The sequence below is a fragment of the Phaethon lepturus genome, unplaced genomic scaffold, assembly GCF_000687285.1.
Source record: "Phaethon lepturus isolate BGI_N335 unplaced genomic scaffold, ASM68728v1 scaffold3161, whole genome shotgun sequence".
NCBI classification, from domain to species: domain Eukaryota; kingdom Metazoa; phylum Chordata; class Aves; order Phaethontiformes; family Phaethontidae; genus Phaethon; species Phaethon lepturus.
This window is the reverse complement of record NW_010515390.1, coordinates 25,501-46,345: the sequence shown is the minus strand read 5'-3', so window position 1 is coordinate 46,345 and position 20,845 is coordinate 25,501. Positions and strand designations below refer to the sequence as shown.

Below are 20,845 nucleotides of genomic sequence, written 5' to 3'. Positions count from 1 at the left end.
TTGAGGCCATTTCCTCTTGTCCTATCACTAGTTACTTGGGAGAAGAGGCCAACACCCTCGTTGCCACAACCCCCTTTCAGGTAGTTGTAGAGAGCAGACTTTCTTGCTGTTGTCTTTTTCTGCTTCATAGTCCAAACCATGTTTGCTTCTTAAACTGCCCAAGTGATGAGCATGACCAAGTTAAACTCCAAGAAATTATTTTCAACCCAAATTCAGTTTGAGGGCTGCTGCTTCTATTTCGACCTAACAAAGGGCTTGCATATGGGAAGCTAGTAACACTTTTCCAAATATATCAGTTGATTTTATGAAAGCATTTACAACTTTATTGACCTACTTGGGCTTTTGCATTATGCAAATACAAAAGGGTTAGCTTTTCTCACTAATCTGATTCTCCCATGCTACTCTGCTAACACAGCCAAACATACTTACCATAGTACTTCATAGCCCCAATTCTAAAAGACAGTAATGATGTATGTCTTAGTCATATCACAAGTTGAGACTGCATAGAGTTGAAAAACAGTGCACAAACAATGCAGAAAATTTATTTCAGTGCACACGTTAGGTAGTACCACTCCACCACTTTCAAAGAACTATGTAATATGTTATAACTATACATGTGAGATTGTCATTCTCACCTAAGCTGTAACCATTTCATCATAGTTTGAGAAGAGTTTCTAGAGTTCTTCTTGCTTCTCCTGTGGAAGGAATTCAGAGAGTTCACTAATACCATCTAACGTTTCAATACTAGTTATGTAGATAAAATGGGTTAAGAAAAGTACACCAGGAAAATTCTTGAAATCCTGTCTCCATCCTATGAATGGATTCATGATCAGTAAACAGCACAGCTGTACAAGACCTAAGTCAGAAGTCATTATTTTTCCCATAAGTGTCCATGCTTGTCTGGTTGGACAGTCAGTTATGCAAATCACTGGATTTTGTAAATGGAAATACTAATTTTGCATAGTTGGGGAAATAAGAACAATAAATAAATTGACTGAACAACCTGGCCTTAACAGAAGAAATTCAGGAAAAGTGTTCTGATATACAAACTCATCAAAGCTGTGAATTTCAAAAAAGATTATTCAAAGCTCAAAGAAAATGCATACCTGAGTTATTTGGAGAGTAAGCTCTACTAAGCTCTTTCTTCCTTGCAATTAAGTATAATTACATGCATATCTGACACATGCATCACCATCACATGCATGTAGCTATAGGAGTGGAAGATTATGATTTAGCAACGTCAAAACACATGGTTTTTTATAGAGTGAATGAACAGAATGGCTTTATTAGCTTAGCCATTGCAGAAAAATACAGTGCAAAGCAGCAGATTGGCCTGTGCCCTGAAGAAAGGTCATGGTAGTTCTACATATTTATACACATACAATAATCAGCTTGAAGAAAAAAAAGAGGCCAAGGGGATTGCTCAGAGGGAGTGAGTGGCACAGCTTAGATTAGAACAGAAAGCTGCTAAAGTTTGGTATGCTTTGATATGCAAACCTAAATATTTTGGCAAAAGGGCAAGGGCTTACACATGAATGCAAGCAGCTGCATCTTTGAGTTACATTTCATGGAGTGGCCTGCAGTAACAACAATAACACTTAGCACATTCATTTTCAAAACACTAATAAACAGTTAGCTAGCGCAGTGGTAAAGTATAAGCTCCACATTATAGCTAAACGAACAAAGATACAGATGACCATTGACTAGTTGAAAGCCACACCCAATTCAATGAGGAACAAAATTAAAACTTAAGAAATCTTACAGATGCCTGATATAGTCACTATGGCATTGTCCAAGCAAAATGTACAAAACAATGTCATTTACACATTTTACTTGAGACTCAGTGGAATGGAACACATGTATTTTCTAATGTGCCTCTGTTCCCAAGCCCTTGTTTGCAAAATGTATGCCTGCAATCAGTAAAGAAGTATGGCATACATGTGTATGAAACGTCATTAACCAGGACAGAATGGGCACAGAAAACACATTTTTTACAAATTTTATACTGAACATATAGTATACCACAATTTTTCTCCTTGCCTCCATTCATTCCTTTTTCACTCTTTTTCTTTCTTCTCTTTTTTCCTTTCTCCCTCCCTCCATCCTTATGAAAGTTAAAATCTTTTTCCAGAAGCTCGATGGGTCCAACACTGTCATTACAATATTTTTCCAGCTTCTCAAAACCAATTAAAATGAGGATCTCAGAGTATTGTGCTCTTTGATCTGTGTCCTGTTGGACAGAAAATTTAGAGCTACTCAAAATTATTAGTCTCTTTTGGAAAAATCTTCACCTGAAATTTTCTTTACAGTTTTGCTTCTAATTGTGAATAAATTAAAAGATAGTCTTAACCCTGGTAAACACTCTCAATTTTGAGTTTACAGTTGTTTGGAAACAACCTACCTAATTTACTTCATATTTCTTAGAAAAAAATTTAATGTAGCTTTACTTCAGCTTTTAACCCAGAGTCCTCTGTATTAGAAATGAGCAAAACTGTCCACGTAGGAACCTAGCTGGAACTCTAATGGCAGAATGGCTGACAGTGCACCATGATGGGATGATGGATCTTCATCACAACTGCTATAAATCCACCTACATCTGCTGAAGGATTAAGTTTTATCGTGCTCACTGGAGCTACTGCAATTAATATAATTTGAGAAACTACTCCTGAACATATCATATAATAGCTGTCTTACCATTCTGAAAGATTTGTATGTGCCTCTTTAGTCATGAACTGGAATTGTTCAAGTAAACTGGAAAGCAACCAATGCACAGTCAGGACTGAACCAAGCCGCCTCATTGGGTCTACCATGTGATAAAGGTCGTGCAGTAAAGTTTGAATCTTGGGTGCAGCAGAAGGGAAAAGCTGAGAAGAGAGACACTGATTAGAGGTGACATGTTATAACATTTGTAAAATGCATAGAAGTAAGGAACGATCAGAAGACAATGTATGCAGCATACGGATGGATTTATATTAATGCTCTTTCTCACATGTGTAGAAAATGACGGACTTGCCCAGCCTTGCAAATCGGGTTTACTAGTACTGACATGGAAGTCTAACTCCTTTGCCTCTGATATGACTTCCAGAGCTATTCAACCCAATCCTTCTTCAGAAAGCCTCATCAGTCTCCAACCATGATACTCATCCAAGAGATCTAGGAGAAATCCTGGTAGCATGCAGACTTTCTGAACAACGGATCCAGTTGCAGATCTTTTATTTCCCAATACTTGTCATTCCCTCATTAACAGTCATGCCTATTCACAGACACTGACTTTTATTTCTCCATCTCTATTTTCCAGAAATGAACTCACTTGAAGTGTGAAGAAGAAGACATATTACATATTCCACCTGCTTTTTTTGACACTTTTTAATCTATATCTATTCTCTGGTCATGATCTCAGTGTTGTGCTATCTTCAGTTCTTCCATTCACATCTGCTTTGCTTCATTATAATTCCGTTTTATTACCAAGTCATTAGTCATTTATGTAATTGTCCTCTTTTTCCATTCATTCTATTTTCTGGTCTCTGTTTCTGCTTTAGCTGTCCTTTTCAATGAATCCTCAACTTAAATTTTCTGTTTTATTTCTTTATCTCTTTTAATTTAAATTCCAAAAGTTCTCCAAAATAAGATCAGGATAACCTCTATCTCTCTGCTTCCCTGTCCATCCAGCCTAATGCATGCTCCAAAGATAGCAAAAAATGATAATGAAGGATAAATGTTAAGAGCTTTACATAAAATATGTATTTAATACAACAAAACACTATTTATTTTACCAGCTCAAATTGTCCAAGACTCTTCAGCTCCTTTATGAAAGTAATCATTGAATTAATCTCTTCTAAAGACAAACATTGCTCATCATCTTTGTGGTAAGTTCCATCCTATGAAGGAAAGGGCAGCATATTCTGGTGAAATCACATGGAAAGCAGTGTGCTTTCATTAGACCCCAATCCCTTTGTTGATCAAAGGGACAAGTTACAGCAGCTCTCAACTTGTCCTAACCACATCCAAAGTAATGTCAAGCCAGCTCTTTGATAACTCTTCCCATTTCTCAGTCTAGAATACAGTGGACTGTGCATTAGCTTTGTGTAGAAAAGAGCCCATAGAAACTACAATGGGAAGAGACGGCATAAAGTATAGACAATGAAGTGGACAGTTTGAAATGTGGTTTGGTTTCCTATAGAAAACAGACTTAGGTGATTGTATCGTATGTGTGCCTATGTCTGCAGATTCCTAGTTTATCCTGTCATAGATTTAGAAACCATGACCCTGTTTTAGTCACAACTGCCTGAGAGGCAGAAGTCACATGGATAATGTAATGTAGTCCCTGTAACTCTTGCAAGCAGGGAGCTCCTCAGAAATACCCCTTTACAAGTGCCCAGGCTGAGAGAAATACTGCTGAAGGAGTTCCCAGCTTGTCAGAAATAGATTTGAGAAGTGAAGAAAACTTTATACAGATTCTATAAATGGAAAAGGACTGTAATTGGATTTTGTATTCAGAATAAGACCCAAAGTTGTAGGAAACAAAATTTAGTTCTGATACTCATGAATCTACTTGTTTGAGCTAATCGGTTCTAGGTTTATGAAAACACACAAATCTGTATAATAAAAAAGATCATTAAAAAAAATGGTGGGAAAATTACCTTGTTAAAGTTTTAAAAATATCTTTAAAGTACTGTACTTTGAGGAATGATGTAATTTAAGAGTGAAATTTTAATTAAAGAAAAATCTATTGTTCAATATAAGTACAGTTTTATTCATGACTTCCACAGAATTCAGTAACAGGTACTTTTGATTAAATAAATCCTTCATTCTATAAGTTGGCACCAACAATTTCAGAAAAGCATACAATTTAGAATGAAGTATTTTTAAATAGTTAATAGCAAGAAAAAGGTGGAATGAACTACCTTGGTCATAGCTGATCCATATATTTTTTGTAAAGCTTCTATTAAACTGGATGTTGAGGATTCATTAGGTAGGAGAAGTTTAAAAGTATCTTCAAAAAGAAATTCTTTGAAAGTTTGGTCCTGAATATTTGATTCATTGTCATCTTGAAAGTCAAAGTTTTCATGCACCTGTTGGAAAACAATATAAGAATTTATAGTTTGAATATCAAGTCCAGTCTTCTCATAATCACGTTTCAAACTGGAACTATTTATGAAAAAAAGGTCATAATAACACATAAAACAGACAGGGTTATAGTATAGCAAATATCTACCACATTTAATGTCAGAACTACACACCACAATGTTTGCTGACCTCCAGCGGATAGAGTACAATATTGCATTCTCATGTGAGAGTTTTTTTCCGCGTTTGATTTAAAATTTGATAAAAGAAATGAAATGTCATCGTATATGTTAATACAAGTCTCTCAGGTATTTAAGAGTTGCTACATATGAAGGTATAAATTTTACATTATATAAACAAAGTTAATAAACTCATGTTTATAAAATATGAATAAATTAGTATTTTAGCGTAAACACAAATATAACTTCAAGTTGTGTGTGCATACTACAAGGGATAATATTAAAAGTCAAATGTCATAGTAATCATGAACCATTATTTTTTAGAGCACTTTGTATTTTCATAAAAAACTATTAAACACTACCGAATCACTGTACATTTATGGATTATGGCTGATGGTTGAGACTACTATACAGGCAGGAGGACATTATGCTTTATGCTTAGTTTTTTAAGCAACTCCTAAGAGAATTTTTTTACAGCCTGGTTTACAATTACTAAATTCTTTTGACGTGTTACATTTCTTACACTAGCTAAACAAGTCTTGTCAGACTAATTAAGGAGATTGTCTTCATGGATTGTTAAATTGTGCAAACTTTCTTTCAACTGTCCGTTTTTCCTTTGTGTTTAAAGTTTAAACTTTGTTTTGTGAAGGATGGGGATTGTTACTAGAAACTTGAGCAAATTTTAACTGAGGATGACTTTTAAAAGTCTTCTCCTATAATTTCCCAGGATATATTTACTAATTTCTTTTTGTCTTTTGTGTATCATAAATATGGACAAAGTTTTTATATACCTAGATATATACAGAGTCATATGTATATACAGGGGTAATGAGAAGCAGCTGGAAAGCAGTACAATTTTTGTTTCTGGCCAGGCTGTTCTGAGGCAGAGGAGTGGTATAAAAATGGCACAAGGAGCTTATGCCCCAGGTCACATTTCTGTGGTTTTGAGGGCCTTGAGGACCATCCAGAAAGAAGGTAGCACAGTGGAGGTCAAAGCCGGTGATGAGTTGAGAAGTACAATGGAGAGCTTTGACTTGTATTAAAACCCAGTTGCGGTATTTTAACTTCCTCCCTTCCTCTTTGTTCCGGCACAGTTAATACCCAGCTCTACTTGCATGCAATGCTTCCTATGGATTCTGTTTAACTGACACTCAGTTGAGGTGATAATCCCAGAATGCTAAAACTGAAAGGTCTGCACACTCCAATGGTGAGGTGAACTTCTTCATAGGAATGCTGTCCCTTTAAAAACTGGTTTCTCCCACAGCAACTTTCCACCGTTAGGCAAAATTAATATTAATGTACCTGGACATTTCTCAGAGGTTTGAGGGCAACTGTCAGAAAGGGTTCCCTGCTGTGTTCTTTTTGGTGTAAGTTTTTTGGGTCAAGCAATAATTTTTGTAATTATTATTATGTAATTCTCACCTCAAGAACTACTGGGGTTATGGAGGTGCCAAATCCAATGTCAAAGGTCAGCATTTGAAAACATTGTCTGCACCTGAAATACAATATAATAGGAATCAGATTCACTGAGGTTAGGTACCACTGTGGAATATATGCTACAATGACATACACACAGAGGTCCAGAGAACATACACAAGAACATAGGTCAAGAGAAAACATACAATAAATAATAAATAAAATTTCTAAGAAGAGTCAACTGCATTAAATATAGAGTCAGATTGTGTGCTGATGAAACAGTGTTATATTAAAGTGTATTTATATGGTTGACTCTTAAACCAGTGAGGGAGATGAACTACACTGGAGGAGGAAATGCCTTTTGATGAGAATGGGTCCTGCAAAAGCTTTGAAGACACCTGGAGGGTAATAGATAGTGAAACTCTCTGGGGTCATTGAAGCCAAAGGGTTGTGCTGCAGCTATGGGGATGTTTGAAGGCATGGGCCAGGAGCTCTAAGCAAGTGTTGGGTTGCATAAACAAGAGATATCCATTCCATTGGTAAAAAGATGTTAGAGTTTGGACCACTGTCAAAATAGCTCCATCCCTGTTACACTCCTCCCCTCCTCGCTACCCTCTCCACTCACAATGTAATCTTTATTCCCAATTTGCATAAGTCAAATAATGATATTTATATTACTGCTACTAAAACAAACAGGTTCTCAAATAGCTTTATAAAACATATAAATGTAATAAATCGTAACTTATTTTCTATTTACCATAAAAATGTGAGGGATGTGACATAACATATATAGAACAAATATTAATTTTAATCAATAAATATATTACACAATACATGTTGATTTATGCGTAAGAACCATAACACTCAAATAGAAGTTATTGCAATGATTTAACACCCACAGAAAAATGACTGCTTCTGCCTAGGTATGTTTCATAAGGTACATTTCATAATGTATTCTACAGTGTCTCTAGTTCAGATTGCCTGCCGCAGCTAGCTCTCAACCGTCTGGGCTACTCTAACTTTAAATATTTGACACATGACAGAGGGCTCACTGAAGGGAAATACAGCTTTATATATGTTAGGACTAGCCCAATTGTGAGTGATTTCTGTTCATTTGTACTGCCTGAAACACGTCTTCAGAACACAGTATCTGGTCCTAGGTATTCATCATAACCTTTTTGCAAACTAGAAACACTGCAGATACTGAAGAGTTTTACTTCCTAAATGTGGCACATCCTTACTTTATTCTATAAGGAAGTATGAAATAGAGAGGATTTTGTTATTTTAGGAGCCATGTATCCTCTACAATTTTTGTTCTGTTCTAAGGAGCTATCTTGACAATAGTATAGCAATGACCACTGCAAGCCACTTACTGACTGAAAGAATTTGGTCCTGAGGCAGATGATTCACTGAAGACCTCAGTTATAAGTAGAAGTTTGCTTATAGCTTCCTTCATGTCACTGAAGGCTTGTTGGGGAGAACTGCTTTTGAAGAATATCTCAAAAAACCTTTGCAGCTGTGAAAGAGATTACACATATTTTTTAACATTTACAGTAAATCAGATATATTTATATAGTCTAAAACACATAGAGATAACACATGTAAAGTATACACAGAACAAGTTTTGTGTTGATATTCAGAAAGGAAAAAAATTATGATTATTTCTAGGATTTCTCTACTAAATTGACTTAGAAATGCAATTACATATGTTTTCTATTATCCTACATGACCCACTAGAGTAACATGACCAAAGCACGTGACCAAAACACAACCAGGTTTCTGTAAACAACCCTACTGGGGACTGATGTGGTTGGCATCTCTCTATCTGCTTTTGACTACAGTCATGATCAAGTATTCATTGCAGATGGGTTAGCAAAACTTGGCCTTTAGAAGAAGTCCATAACACAACTTAATATGGTATTTTGGGTCTAAAACATGATCACAGAATCACAGAACCACAGAATGGTTGAGTTTGGCAGGGACCTCTGGAGGTCATCTTGTCCAAATCCCTGCTCAAACAGGGCTATCTAGAGCCAGCTACACAGGACTATGTCCAGGCAGCTTTTGAATGTCTCCAAGGAGAGAGAATCCACAACTTTCCTGGGCAACCTGTGCCAGTGCTCAGTCACCCTCACAGCAAAAAAGTGTTTTCTGATGTTCAGAGAGAGCCTCCTGTGTTTCAGTTTGTGCCCATTGCCTCATCCTGTCACTGGGCACCACTAAAAAGAGCCTGGCTCCAATCTTCTTTGCTCCTTCCCTGAGCCTTCTCATCTCAAAGCTGAATGGTCCCAGCTCTCTTAGCCTTTCCTCATACAAGAGATGCTCCTGTTCCTTAAACATTTTAGTGGCCCTTTGCTGGATTCTACCCAATAGCTCCACATCCCTCTGTACTGGGGAGTCCAGGACTGGGCACAGCATTCCAGGTGTGGCCTTGCCAGTGCTGAATAGAGGGGAAGGATGACTTCTCTTGACCAGCTGCAACAATCCTCCTAATACAGCCCGGGATACCATTTGCCGCCTTTGCCACAAAGCCACATTGCTGCCCCATGGTCAGCTTGGCATCCATCAGGACCCTCAGGTCCTTTTCTGCAAAGTTGCTTTCCAACTGGTCAGCCCCCAGCATATACTGGCATATGTGTTTGTTCCTCCCCAGGTGCAGAACTTTGCTCGTCTCTGTGTTGAACTGCATGAGGTTCCCATCATCCCGTTTCTCCAGCCTGATGAGAACCCTTTGGATAGCAGCACAACCCTTTGGTGTATCATCCACTCCTCCCAGTTCTGTGTCCACTAGAGGTGTGTTCCATCACCCAGACATTTAATGAAGATGTTGAACAGGAACGGACCCAGTAGGGACCCCTGAGGTACGCCACTAGTTACTGCCGACGTGTTATGATGCGTTCACTGTGCTGACACCAGATGTCCTTATGACATGCTTCTGTCCACTTAAGTCCACAGAATTTTCTAGATAGTGGTGGAGCCTCCCCTTGTGAGCATGAATACTGCCAGGCATGCTGGTCTGCATTGGCATGGATGAATGGCTTTCAGTTTCTTCAGGGAAGCATATTGCAGTTAAATGTAATCAGGATTTCCAACTTTCCTTTAAAAAAAACCACATATGATTGCCTACAGCCAGCTGTGGGAAACACTCAAGTATGCAGCTAATGCTGATCCTCTGCTTTTTGCTCTCTTCAATTCCAGTAACTCTGTTCCGTTGTGCTGGTAAATAACTGGTGGGTAGGACGTTGGTTTGCCTGTCTTCCTGTTCTTATCACCTTTAGTTTTATTCTAACAAGTGGTTCCCTTTCCAAGCTTTACTGACTAAAAGAAATGTGTCCCAGGCAGAGATCTGGGCTGAAGGTTTGCAATGCCAAGTGCTCTTTCTCCGGTTTCTGATAAAGCTATTTGAAATGCCAGTAGGAAAAAAGTGGCAAAAGTATATATGACTAAAGTTATGAAATTAAACCTCGGACTGCCAAGAAAACACAAAGTAAAGGTTGCATATATAGCCTCAATTCTACCTTTTGGATATTTGCATCGTGTTGAAATTTTGAATTACATCACCCTGTATTTTTATGTTGTAGAAAGTTTTCCATGTGTACTGCAATTCCATGAGTCTCAAGGGCAAAAGAGCCCCAGAACTGATATTTAGAAAGAGATTATGCAAATCCTCAAATCACACTCCATTTCATTGCCACAACAGGCTGAGACGGAGTCTGTGCTTTCCAAAGTCTAAGATCACCAAAGCTGTGGACAAGAAGCTGCACATTTTTCAAATCAGTTCTGATTTAGATTAATTTGTGAGTGAAATTGTCCCATTTCAGTTCCTTGTTCAGGCCAAAACCAGTTAATTAAACTGTTCATGTGAAATGAAAAATTTAAAATGAAGACACATCTGACCAAGGTGGGACTATCTTCAGCTGACTTTGACAACTATTTCCAGCATCTCTGCCAGATCCTGTACATCACTTGCCTTCCTGCTACACTGGCTTGCACCTTTTCTCTAAGTTCCTAAATCTGCAGTGGGTATTGAGGGGCTAAGACAGAAGCTGTGTTGTTTTGCTACACAGGGAAGATAAGGAGTTGCATAATCTTCCAAGGAGAGGTGGGGATTATTGGAAGGAGGGGAAAGCAGGACAGAAAAAGCCCCATTTGCTCATTTGCTCCTCACCATAAATCAATCCCTAAGCACCTCAACTCAAAGGATACACAATGTATACATTTCTAGTCAGAATTTATGAAAGACAAGCTGATTTGCCCTATTTGCACTCACAGCATGGTGTTGGCTATAATAGCAAACTGTTTCCAACACAACAGGCTTTAAAATAAAACCAGCTTCTCCAAGGAACTGCATTTTAGTTACAGACATCCTTAGCCAAACTAGAAAAGAAACAGTGCTCAATAGGTCCTCACTAGGGGATATCAGGTTTTAGGACAATGTTTATTCTAAGCCAATGACTGAAAATAAGTATTTAGTCAGTCTGTTTCAGGACCAGTTGAGACAAGAGACTAATACTCCTGGTTAAATTCCAATTCATGAAAAAAGTCCTATTTAAACCAGTTCAGGGTAGGTTTGACTCCTATGGGTTCTGCAAGATTCTTAGCAACAGGTAGGGAAAATGTAGAGTATATGGATTAGGAGTGATAAAGTGTGAAAACCTGCAGCAACCTAAGGTTCTTCTGAGTGTGCCCAACGAATAAGTATCTATGTTCAACTGCAAAATATGAAAGTCACTGAGTTGAAGATTACTTCAGACGATCACCAGTGATGCTTGCTCTCCCACCTTCAGAGGAAACAGACTACCTGTCCAGCAAGATTCAATCTCATTATTGGTTGAGTGTGATTAAAAGCAGCAATAAATAGTAAAAAAGAGGACAGAATGGGAAAAAGTGGTGGCAATCACAGAAATTTAGTCTGGGAGAAAGTTGACCTTTGGCTGGCAAATTTTTAAGCAGAGGAATAAGGATTAAATTTTAGTATGCTGTAAACCCATGCAGACATGCACAAATATTTTGTACAATGACACCATTGTATACAGAATTGCAAGACTTTTGAGGAGCTTGAAAACATTCATCCACATTCTGGATGCATACAGTTGGAGGTATGTTCCACATATGTTCTACAGATTTATGTAATGCCTTTCAGAAATTGTGTAAATGCGGTCAAATTACATGAATCAAACACACATTTTCTCTAAAGGCAGAATGAACTAGAAATAAGATTTCTTAAGATTAATTTTAACTCATTGACCTTTTGGTCACTGATAACTACTTTTGCTTTAGGATAAGCCATTGCAAAAAAAAAAAAAGAGATCTGTCTACGTCAATACTAATTTTATAATGTTTTTTCTCTACCTGTTTTGACATCCACTTTTTAAAATCTGCATAAGGTTTATGGTCTCAGTGATACAGATCACTTTGGCTCCTCAAAAATACACTGACCATCAGTTAAAGGCTTGACACACTGAAAAAATGCAATTTAATTGACAAAAGTATTACGATTTGCAAGGTTCATGCACAGACTCATGAACACTCAAGGAGAGTGGAAGAGTGTGCGATCTGCAGGGCTGGATGCTATGGCAACTGAAGTAACTCCCTTGAAAGGATTTTTCTCTGCAATTTTTCTGCAAATTAATCTCTTAGAAGAGATGCTGGGGCAGTCTGGGGCAGCTAGCTGAATGGTCAGCTGAGGATTTCCCTGTGAAAGGGTATAAATTGATTTAGACAGCCAGCTCTCGGCCCCTTCTACCTCCACCCCTTGTTTTAAGGGCCCTGTTCAGAGTGCGTTGAGCAGCAGACAGCCAGACACTGCGTGCACTGGGCGTTAGATACCAACACTCCACAGATGATGTAAATTAATTTTCCTGTAATAAAAAACTGTAGCGATCCTTCTGGGATTGCATTCTAGCTCAGTCCTAGCACAGTCTTCCCTCCTGATGAGACAAGAAAGATTTTTCTTGACTAACCATAGGACTGGCAATAAAGGCAAACTTAAAATGCCTGCCTTCCTGCATCATTTCCACTGATCGTAGTAGGTGTTCAGAGGCACAGCTCACGTGAAGACAATTGCCTCAGGTGTCAAAATCTGTAAGGGAATCCTACCCCACAAGACTACATGGCTTATGTCTATGTACAAGCTAAATGTCTGGGTTCCTTTCATACCTCACTGCAGAACACAGACGCTTCAAGAGCATGATTTATGCCATCCTAAGGTAGACATCTCAAAATGGTGATACTAATTGCAATCTAAACCTGCTCTGTTCCTCCAATGACTGTACAGGGAATCTAAATGAGACACTGAAGGCAGCGAAGAGATATACCGCCGGAGTGCTCACACAGCCCACCCACGGGCAACAAAACCTGTGTGCCTGGAATATACAGAACTGTCTGGAAGGATGTTTGTCCCAAACTTACCATGATAAAGAGGAAGGCGACCATCAACAAGGTTAACCAGGAAATTACAAAGTGACTTTTGAAACAAGGAAGGAGTCAGCTTGGGAAATAATATAAAAGCAGCATGAAAATTTACAGTGGGGGGAGACACCTTGAGGTGGAAACAGCAGCAGTCAAAACCTGGTCAGGCACGGCCAAAAGTCAGTCCACTGGCATCACAACCTCTGTCTAGACTGCAGGGAAGAGGAGGATGTAAGGATGGGCATGGGTCCCACGTGTACAGGCAGAGCTGGAGCCCCCACTTCTCCAAGCAGAGGTGCACACAAGAAGGGAAGATGCATCCCAGGAGAATGGGGATGTGTTTGTAACCCATCCTGCCTGCGAGACAGGGTCTGGCTAAACGTGGATTAGTAGGTCAGTGTGACTACAGTTTCAGCAGATATTTATAGAAAGATGTTTAGAAATATGCAATATTTATTAACATTTTTGAAGTGTTTATGTGGTTTACATGTTCTGTTACTAAAATAGACAGCGAGTGTATTATTATTACTGGTTGCCAGTTAATTACATATCATCAATTAGCCACTTCTATCCTGGTTTGGGTTAAACAATGTGAACTCATAATTTTTTTCCTGCAATAGTATCTCACCTTTGGAGGTGCAGCTGAGCTCTAAACTTACCCAAGAAGCAAGGAGATAGAAGATAAGAGGCCACTGGGGCTACTGAGTAATTAAGTAATTTTGAGGTTTACATTCTGAGATTTGGTTCATCATACTTTAAGGATTGGTATGAATAGATTTTGAAAGGACATTGCTGGTTCCTGGTTGTAGCCTTCAAAACTAGGTGGCAGAAGAAGTTAGCAGGATCATATCTGAGAGCAGAGTTTACTCCTGAGGAACCAAAGCATGACTTTTGGTTTCAAGAAATTACCTTTTTGAAGTAACAAAGCGTGTCCTCTCCAGATCGTTCTGCTATGCATTGGAGCTGTTGCAGTCTTTCTGATCAATTGGATCTGCAGGGTCTCAAAAGACTTAAGGTAATTGCCTCTCCTTGAGAATAGCTGAGGATATTTTCATTTGAATCAATTCAATTCTTGTATTTCTCTGCAGCTCTAACATGGCACTTGATGAAGGGGGAAGCCACAATTTTATTCAGCTATTTTATACAGTAAATTTCCCACTTATGTATATTTTTTTCTTTATATAAGATTTTTTAAAGAGGTGTTACTTAATAGCTCAGGACAAAACTACCTCTTGTTCCTTAACACTTTTACAACTATTTACATGGAGGAGAAAAGGCCATCTGAGAAAGTTTCCCTCTAAAGATCGTTGCTCTTACGACTATGTCTAAAGACAAAAAGCTGCTCACTAACTTCAACAACCACTAAATTAGGTCCTTTGACTGAGACTGAACTAAGAATGGTTTCCCAACCCAACATCGACTTCTTAGTGGAAAAGTAAAGGTGATTTACTAACAGCATTTCCCAGCTCTCTGTGAGAAGAAGAAGTGGATCAGCTTGACTAAGGGAAGCTGGAAAGCAAAAAGGGAATGATGAGAAAAAGAATCAGGATAACAGGAGGTAGGTCTGGGAAAGCTGGGAGCCACAGAGGGGCATGCTTACAGAGCTGCCCAGATCAAACAGCCAGAGCGAGAGGTTCTGTGATCCGGGGGAAAAGCAGAGAGCTAAGGGCCTGGATAACAGTGCAAAGACTTACTTATGACACATCCACATGTTATAAAGAATAATCTGACTAGAGCTCTTACTAGCTAAACTGGGATGTTCACAATGAGAAGAGCAGAAAAGAACTCCAGGAAGAATTTTAACTTCATTTGTGCACTGCATGACAGATTGGCACAGTCCTGGAGAAAATAAAGAAGGAAGGATTACTCATTCTTTCTCTTAAGACAAGAATTAGGGATATGAAATTAAGTAGTCAGGTAGAAGTTTTAAAGCAAACAAATATTCTTTCTCAGGCAACACATAAATAATCTGTAGCATCTCATTGCCACAAGATGTTGGGAAGACCAAAAGCATTAATGGATTAAAAAATCTAGTAGAGAATTACATGGCATAAAAGTCCACTAGAATTTATTAAACATAAAGATATATATTCTGCTTCCGATTTTCTGTCTTACCTTGCAGGTTTACCAGAAATAGCTATAGTCTGCCTAAGGAGGAACACCACTTTGTGCTTGTCCTGTGACGCAGTTCCGTGGTGCTTTCTTGGTCTGGTTGTTGCCAGAAACAGAATATCAGACAAAGCATATCTTTGATCTCCCCTAGTCCAGACAGACTTTCGTTCTTATATCAGTGAAAAGAGAAATAATAGGGCTCTAGGTGCTGTGAGGGCAGAAAAGAGATGGCTTTTATGTTATGCTCAGTCTCCCCGGAAGGGGAGCATTAGAGCATTTATTCTCTACACAGGCTACTTGCAAGAACAGTGAAATGCATGTGCTAAGTTCTCACAGAACCTAATGAACAAATTTAATTTTATTCCCAAATAACCCTGCAGTCTAGCTGATTAACAGCTGATGGTAATTTTCTTTTGTATTTGCTCCTGCTAAGTGACAGGGCAAGAATATGGAATTCAAAAGTAAAACAAAGGCAAAAAATCCTGAGCCTTTTTGCTGTTTCTAAGCATTTTTCTCTTTACCTGCATGTATGTTTGCATTCTATTTCACATTAAATATCTGTGGCTATTACTTAAAATATATCAAAACTGGCCACTTGAGGGCAACCTAGTTTTTACAGTGTTCAGCTCTTAGCCAGACCTCCACGTCATATTAAGAGATGTATTTCCTGAGTAAGTGAAGGTCCAGTTTTATTTGTATATATGTTAAGTATAAAAAATATTTCTCTTTAATCAAGTTTCCAAATGCTTAATACACAGAGAGAGAATTTCAGCGATAGTTATAGTGACTTATACCACAGCAAGCTTAACAGCAAACTGCTTTAATAAATTATGTTTACTTCACTGCAAAACTGGAAAATCACTTAAGAGCATAGTTTCAGCTGAGGGTATTGAGGGTTATGCAAGTACACCAGTCAAGGAATTCAAATCCAGGAGACACCTGACTGTCTATTTTGGATGAGCAAAGGGTTGGCGAGCCAGAGCAGGGGCCATGCAAAGCTGCCGACAGCACGGAAGAGCCTTCCCAGGTGACGCAGGACGTGGCACCACTAAAGTCTACAAAAGTGCATCTCTTTGTTAAGAACTTGGACCAGGTTGGGAAAGGTTAATGGCAGGGCAAAGGAAGTACTTCACAGTGCATTAAACCTTGAGATAATTAATCATAAAGGAGTGTTTCACACACCAGCTTCTATAAAAAAAGAAAATTATTCCGGAGGCCAGCCTTCTGCTCAGTACACATGCATAATGTCGATTAACACGCAGGGAATTATTGCGTACATTGACAGAAACACATCCCTTAAGTGGTACCATATGCGAAATAGACAGCTTCTATTTTATTATTAATTTTTCAAAGGACAGATGGTCTAAACAAGGGGTTTCCAAGTTTCCTCAAGGAAATAAGGCTATTACGCAAGTCTTATATCAAAACATTTGTGTGGCAGAAAGCCATTCTCTCCCCTGCATTTCCTGCATCTTCCCAACCAGGGCCCAAATGTAGAGTCGCACTTTTGCCACTCCTTGACTACACACAAAATCCTCATGCCAGCACAGGATTTAGCTTCCTTTGCTTTCTTGAGCTGAGGTACTAAAATATGTATAATCCAGAGAAAGCCGGGCAGCTGGTGAGCAAAACACACTTGAACTCTTCCTGAACTGCCATTTGGCCAATGCTTATTCAAGGAGTCATTCTGAAACCTTGCCACTGTGATTAGGATAAGTAAATCTGAATTGTAAAAATAATTTATAATAGTTTACTAAGAAAGAAGCAGTGGGGAATGCATTATTATTTAATTCATTAAAATTCTTGGTTTTCTTTACACAATTTCTCTTAATTTGATATCATCTGTTACCCTATCTCCAGTCTTAAAAAATTCTTCATATATACCACATTCTGGTTACTTCTAGCAACCATAACGGGTTGTTGTACATAGGAGATCAAATTTTAAACTCAACATTCTGAGTTTTTGATAGTAATGTTGTAACCAAGTTAACCACAATTGTGTATCAATTCCTCATCAATAATAGTTTAGTTATACTGGTATGAGAAAATTTGCTGACCGGAGGCCTATATACACTGAGGAGATCGCTAAATTATTGTGCAGCATTACTGAAGGCAGTACATCTATGATGGCAATGCAGCAGATTAAAATTATTCTAATTTAAAAAAAATAATTCAGTCAGCTGCTGTTGGGGAAAAACACGTCAAACGCTAGCAGATTCTTCCAGACCAAAGTCTCCTCTATGGGCATGTTCAGTCTCCAGTGACACTGATGGGTATTCTGTCAATCAGCAGAATAACCGGTCCTAGAGATCCTTTCTGTCATTACTGACTACTGACAGGTTGGAACTTCACCACATAACAAACAGTTTTCCTTCCAACACAATACAGTTGGCAGAAACTGAAAGCTTAGGAGTTTTCTGGACCAAGTTCCTTGGCAGGTACAAATATGCACAGCTCCACCGGCTACTTTGGGAGAGATCACTCTGCTGGTATTGTACATTCCACCGACAACAAGTGATGGCTCCATGATGTAATCTCATCCCAAAGGATATCAACAATTGAATTCAAACCTTCTCCCAAGTATTGCTTTCTGACTGATGATCTCCTGCCTGACACCTCTGCACCAAGCACAGAAGCCTCTCTGTGATTCTCCCAGTAAGGGCACTCTGGCCACTCCGTGAATTCCCAGTGTCTCACTTCTCCTGCAGACTCCCTGACTTTTCCCAGTTTCTTTATAAGGCACACTGTTTATGCTGAGAGGCAATGTTATACACCCCACCTTCCATCATTTTGTTGATTTCCATTTCAATCTATACATCACTACAAATGTGCTTTCTGTGGTGCCTATTTTTTGTTTATTTCTTGACATTTTGACAAGTCTGCCTAAAGCTGTGGAAGATATAACACCACAGCAGCAGTAACAAGATTGGAACTTCTGTAGATGTGCTGCTGCTTCTATCTATCATTTTTATTGCTTCTTCAGCTGCCAAAGTACTCTGTAAATGGTGGCTGGCACTCTGTTCATCAGACTTCCCTCAGTGGGAATTATTTTAGAGAACCATATCACAATTACTAATAACTACTAGCCTTTAAAGTAGTCCCTACTTCAGCTGTGATAGTGGTGGTGCTGGACATTGTGCTATTTTATTAGACATAAAACAAAACCAAACCCTAAGGTTTGAAAGTGAATGACCGTTAGTTTTCTTAAATTTAAATAAATGCCACCTAAAAATAGATGGCAAAATAATATATCTCAGTAGGATTCCATAGCTTTTGAAGGGGGAAAGAAAGAGAAGCAGTTTCGCCTCACTTAATTTTGGCAATCTAGAATTTGGCATGTTCTCTAAGAATGTTGTAGCCCATGGAAGGAAGCAGACACTTTAGCAGAAAATACATCTCATTCCAAAATTAGTGTCTAAATTGTGTGGGATGATTTTTTCTCTAGGGGTGTCTGTTTCTCCAATAACTAGAATTAGATAATGAGCTTAGACTAGGCATTTAACTTTGAGAGCGCTAAAATTGTAGAATATACCAAATGACTGGCATCATTAAGAGTCCTGACAGTGACACCACAACACTCAGACTGATCCAAAGCCGAGACCTGCTCCTACCCCAGGAGGGTTACATAGGCAAAGTGTACACATCCTCAGATGGCTGCTGCAGGAGCTGATCTATGTGACCTCAAGAAATCACTGCTACTCCTGACCTTACTCCTTCAGAAAGAAAGGAGCAGCTGCAGAACTCTAGGTCCTTCATGAAGAGCTTCTGTGTTGCAAGCACAGTTCCTTGGCGAAAGAATAAAGGAATGGGAAGGCACGTCTGGAAGCCCATAGGACTGCTGAGCAAATTAGACGTGGAGAGAGAAGGGTCTCTCCAGGCACTTGGAAATGTCCATGGTTAATCCAGTTAAGGCACATGTGAAACATCCTTCACAAAACCTAGAGACCATGGGAGGTCCAGCCTCTTCATGGTATACTTCCTTCCCCTTAGTTGAAGTGCCCTGACTCTCATCCATTTGGTTTTACCGCACCTAAAAAAGAAATCTAAACAAACCATTTTAAATATTTACTTTCCTTTTTTTACAACACTGTCAATATCCGGGCAAAAGACATTACTGCAAGACAGCACCCTGACTGCTGTGCTTGAGAGAAAACTTTGCAACTGTTGTCAAATGTCACCGATAAAAATGGGCTCGGAGGCAAGCAAATCCCAAGGCCCTTCATAACCTCCGCTGCACAGGGCAACTCTTCCCCTTCATGAATCAAAGCCCACTCATTCTGAGAACTGAAAACTGTACATTAGGAAAATATCCACGTCAGCTGGAGGCTGCAAATAAAGGAAGAGTAAAAGAGAAGAAAGATATTATCTGGTTTTCTATCTCTCTACTTTGCCTGAAGGAGGGAAAAATAGGAAATTAAAAGTTTTACCTTTACGGAAAAGTGATTCTTCTTGGGTGGATGCCAGACAGTGGCAGTTGAATGAATGAATGCCCGCAGAGGTGTTAAGGACGTTACTAGCACGTATGCTTTGATGATGACAGAAAAGTCTTGAGCTTTAAGGATGTCCTTGTGGTCTGGTGAAGCTGATACCCAATTCCTGGAAAGTAATAAGGATAGAGACCATCAATTAAGTGCTTTTGCAAATGAGGAAAATAAGAAAACAGTGAAATAGTGAAATTAGTGGAAATAGGAAATCAGCCTTTTTCCCCCAAGTTAAACAACACAGTAGATGAAACCAAGTAGTCTGGAACAAAGCTTTATATCAAGTCTTTTTACTGCTTTCAGCATTTTAAAACCTTAACTTCCATACATAGAAAGTAACTATGTTAGGAGGGACTTACGTTTGCGAGTACATCCGGGTAAATGCATTGTGGGCATGCTGTAATTGTTGCAAACCCAGGGCATTCAGAGTGAAGGTAAACACATTAAAGAAATACAACCAGCTTAAATAACAGAAGTGCATAGTTGAGCTACCCAAATTTAACACTTATTTGTAATGAATTCAGAAAAAAAACCCCAAACTATGGAAAGACTGCACTATTGTTAGCACTTTCTTCAATGTAATATAGGGACAGAAACATGTGGTATTGCATGCTTTCCCTGATGAAAGCTATGAACTATGATTCCAAATATTATGAGTGACTATGACACCTAGAAATAACCCATAATAAATCAGCTAAACATAAAATAATGATGCAAGCTAACTTTGTTTAGGAAGTGACATGGTTCTCTAGATACTGGCCCACAACTCCCATAATCCACACAAAGAGAATCAGCCATAGAAACAGGTCAGAAAAAAAGCAAACCCAAGGAAAAGTCTGCTTTTTAAAAGCTTATTACTTGGGGAAATCTGAACTATACTTGGCCATATTCACAAACATCATCATTATTCTGCCTGCTAAAACCTCTGAGTATCAATCTACCTCATAGAAAATGCAGTGATAAGATGACTATACAAGTTACAGGTCTCTGAGACTGATTACTGGTAAAGACATGGGGCTCTCCTCCCATTTCTGTGTAATCTGTGGTAAGCTGTGGCCTTTCCAGGCCTCAGTTTTGCCATCCCTTAAGGGAGTCTAACAATATCTATCTTAAAGAGACCTTTTTCTCACCTCTGCAGCATGGTGGGGCCTCAGAGCACAAAATTGGTGAGACACTGTAAGA

The 20,845-nt window shown here is 38.8% G+C and overlaps 1 protein-coding gene across 1 annotated transcript in view; it reads right to left on the bottom strand.

Annotated features, from left to right (window-relative positions):
- Nucleotides 1–20,845, bottom strand: part of CPED1 (cadherin-like and PC-esterase domain containing 1) — a gene marked incomplete at its 5' end in the record, with an annotated part of 113,725 nt that overhangs the window by 78,668 nt on the left and 14,212 nt on the right. The window contains 7 exons of the mRNA XM_010295753.1: nt 636–695; nt 2,695–2,864; nt 3,774–3,878; nt 4,905–5,072; nt 6,666–6,738; nt 8,033–8,175; nt 19,610–19,778. Coding sequence (XP_010294055.1) covers nt 636–695; nt 2,695–2,864; nt 3,774–3,878; nt 4,905–5,072; nt 6,666–6,738; nt 8,033–8,175; nt 19,610–19,778 — 888 coding nt within the window. The remainder of the gene's footprint in view (nt 1–635; nt 696–2,694; nt 2,865–3,773; nt 3,879–4,904; nt 5,073–6,665; nt 6,739–8,032; nt 8,176–19,609; nt 19,779–20,845) is intronic.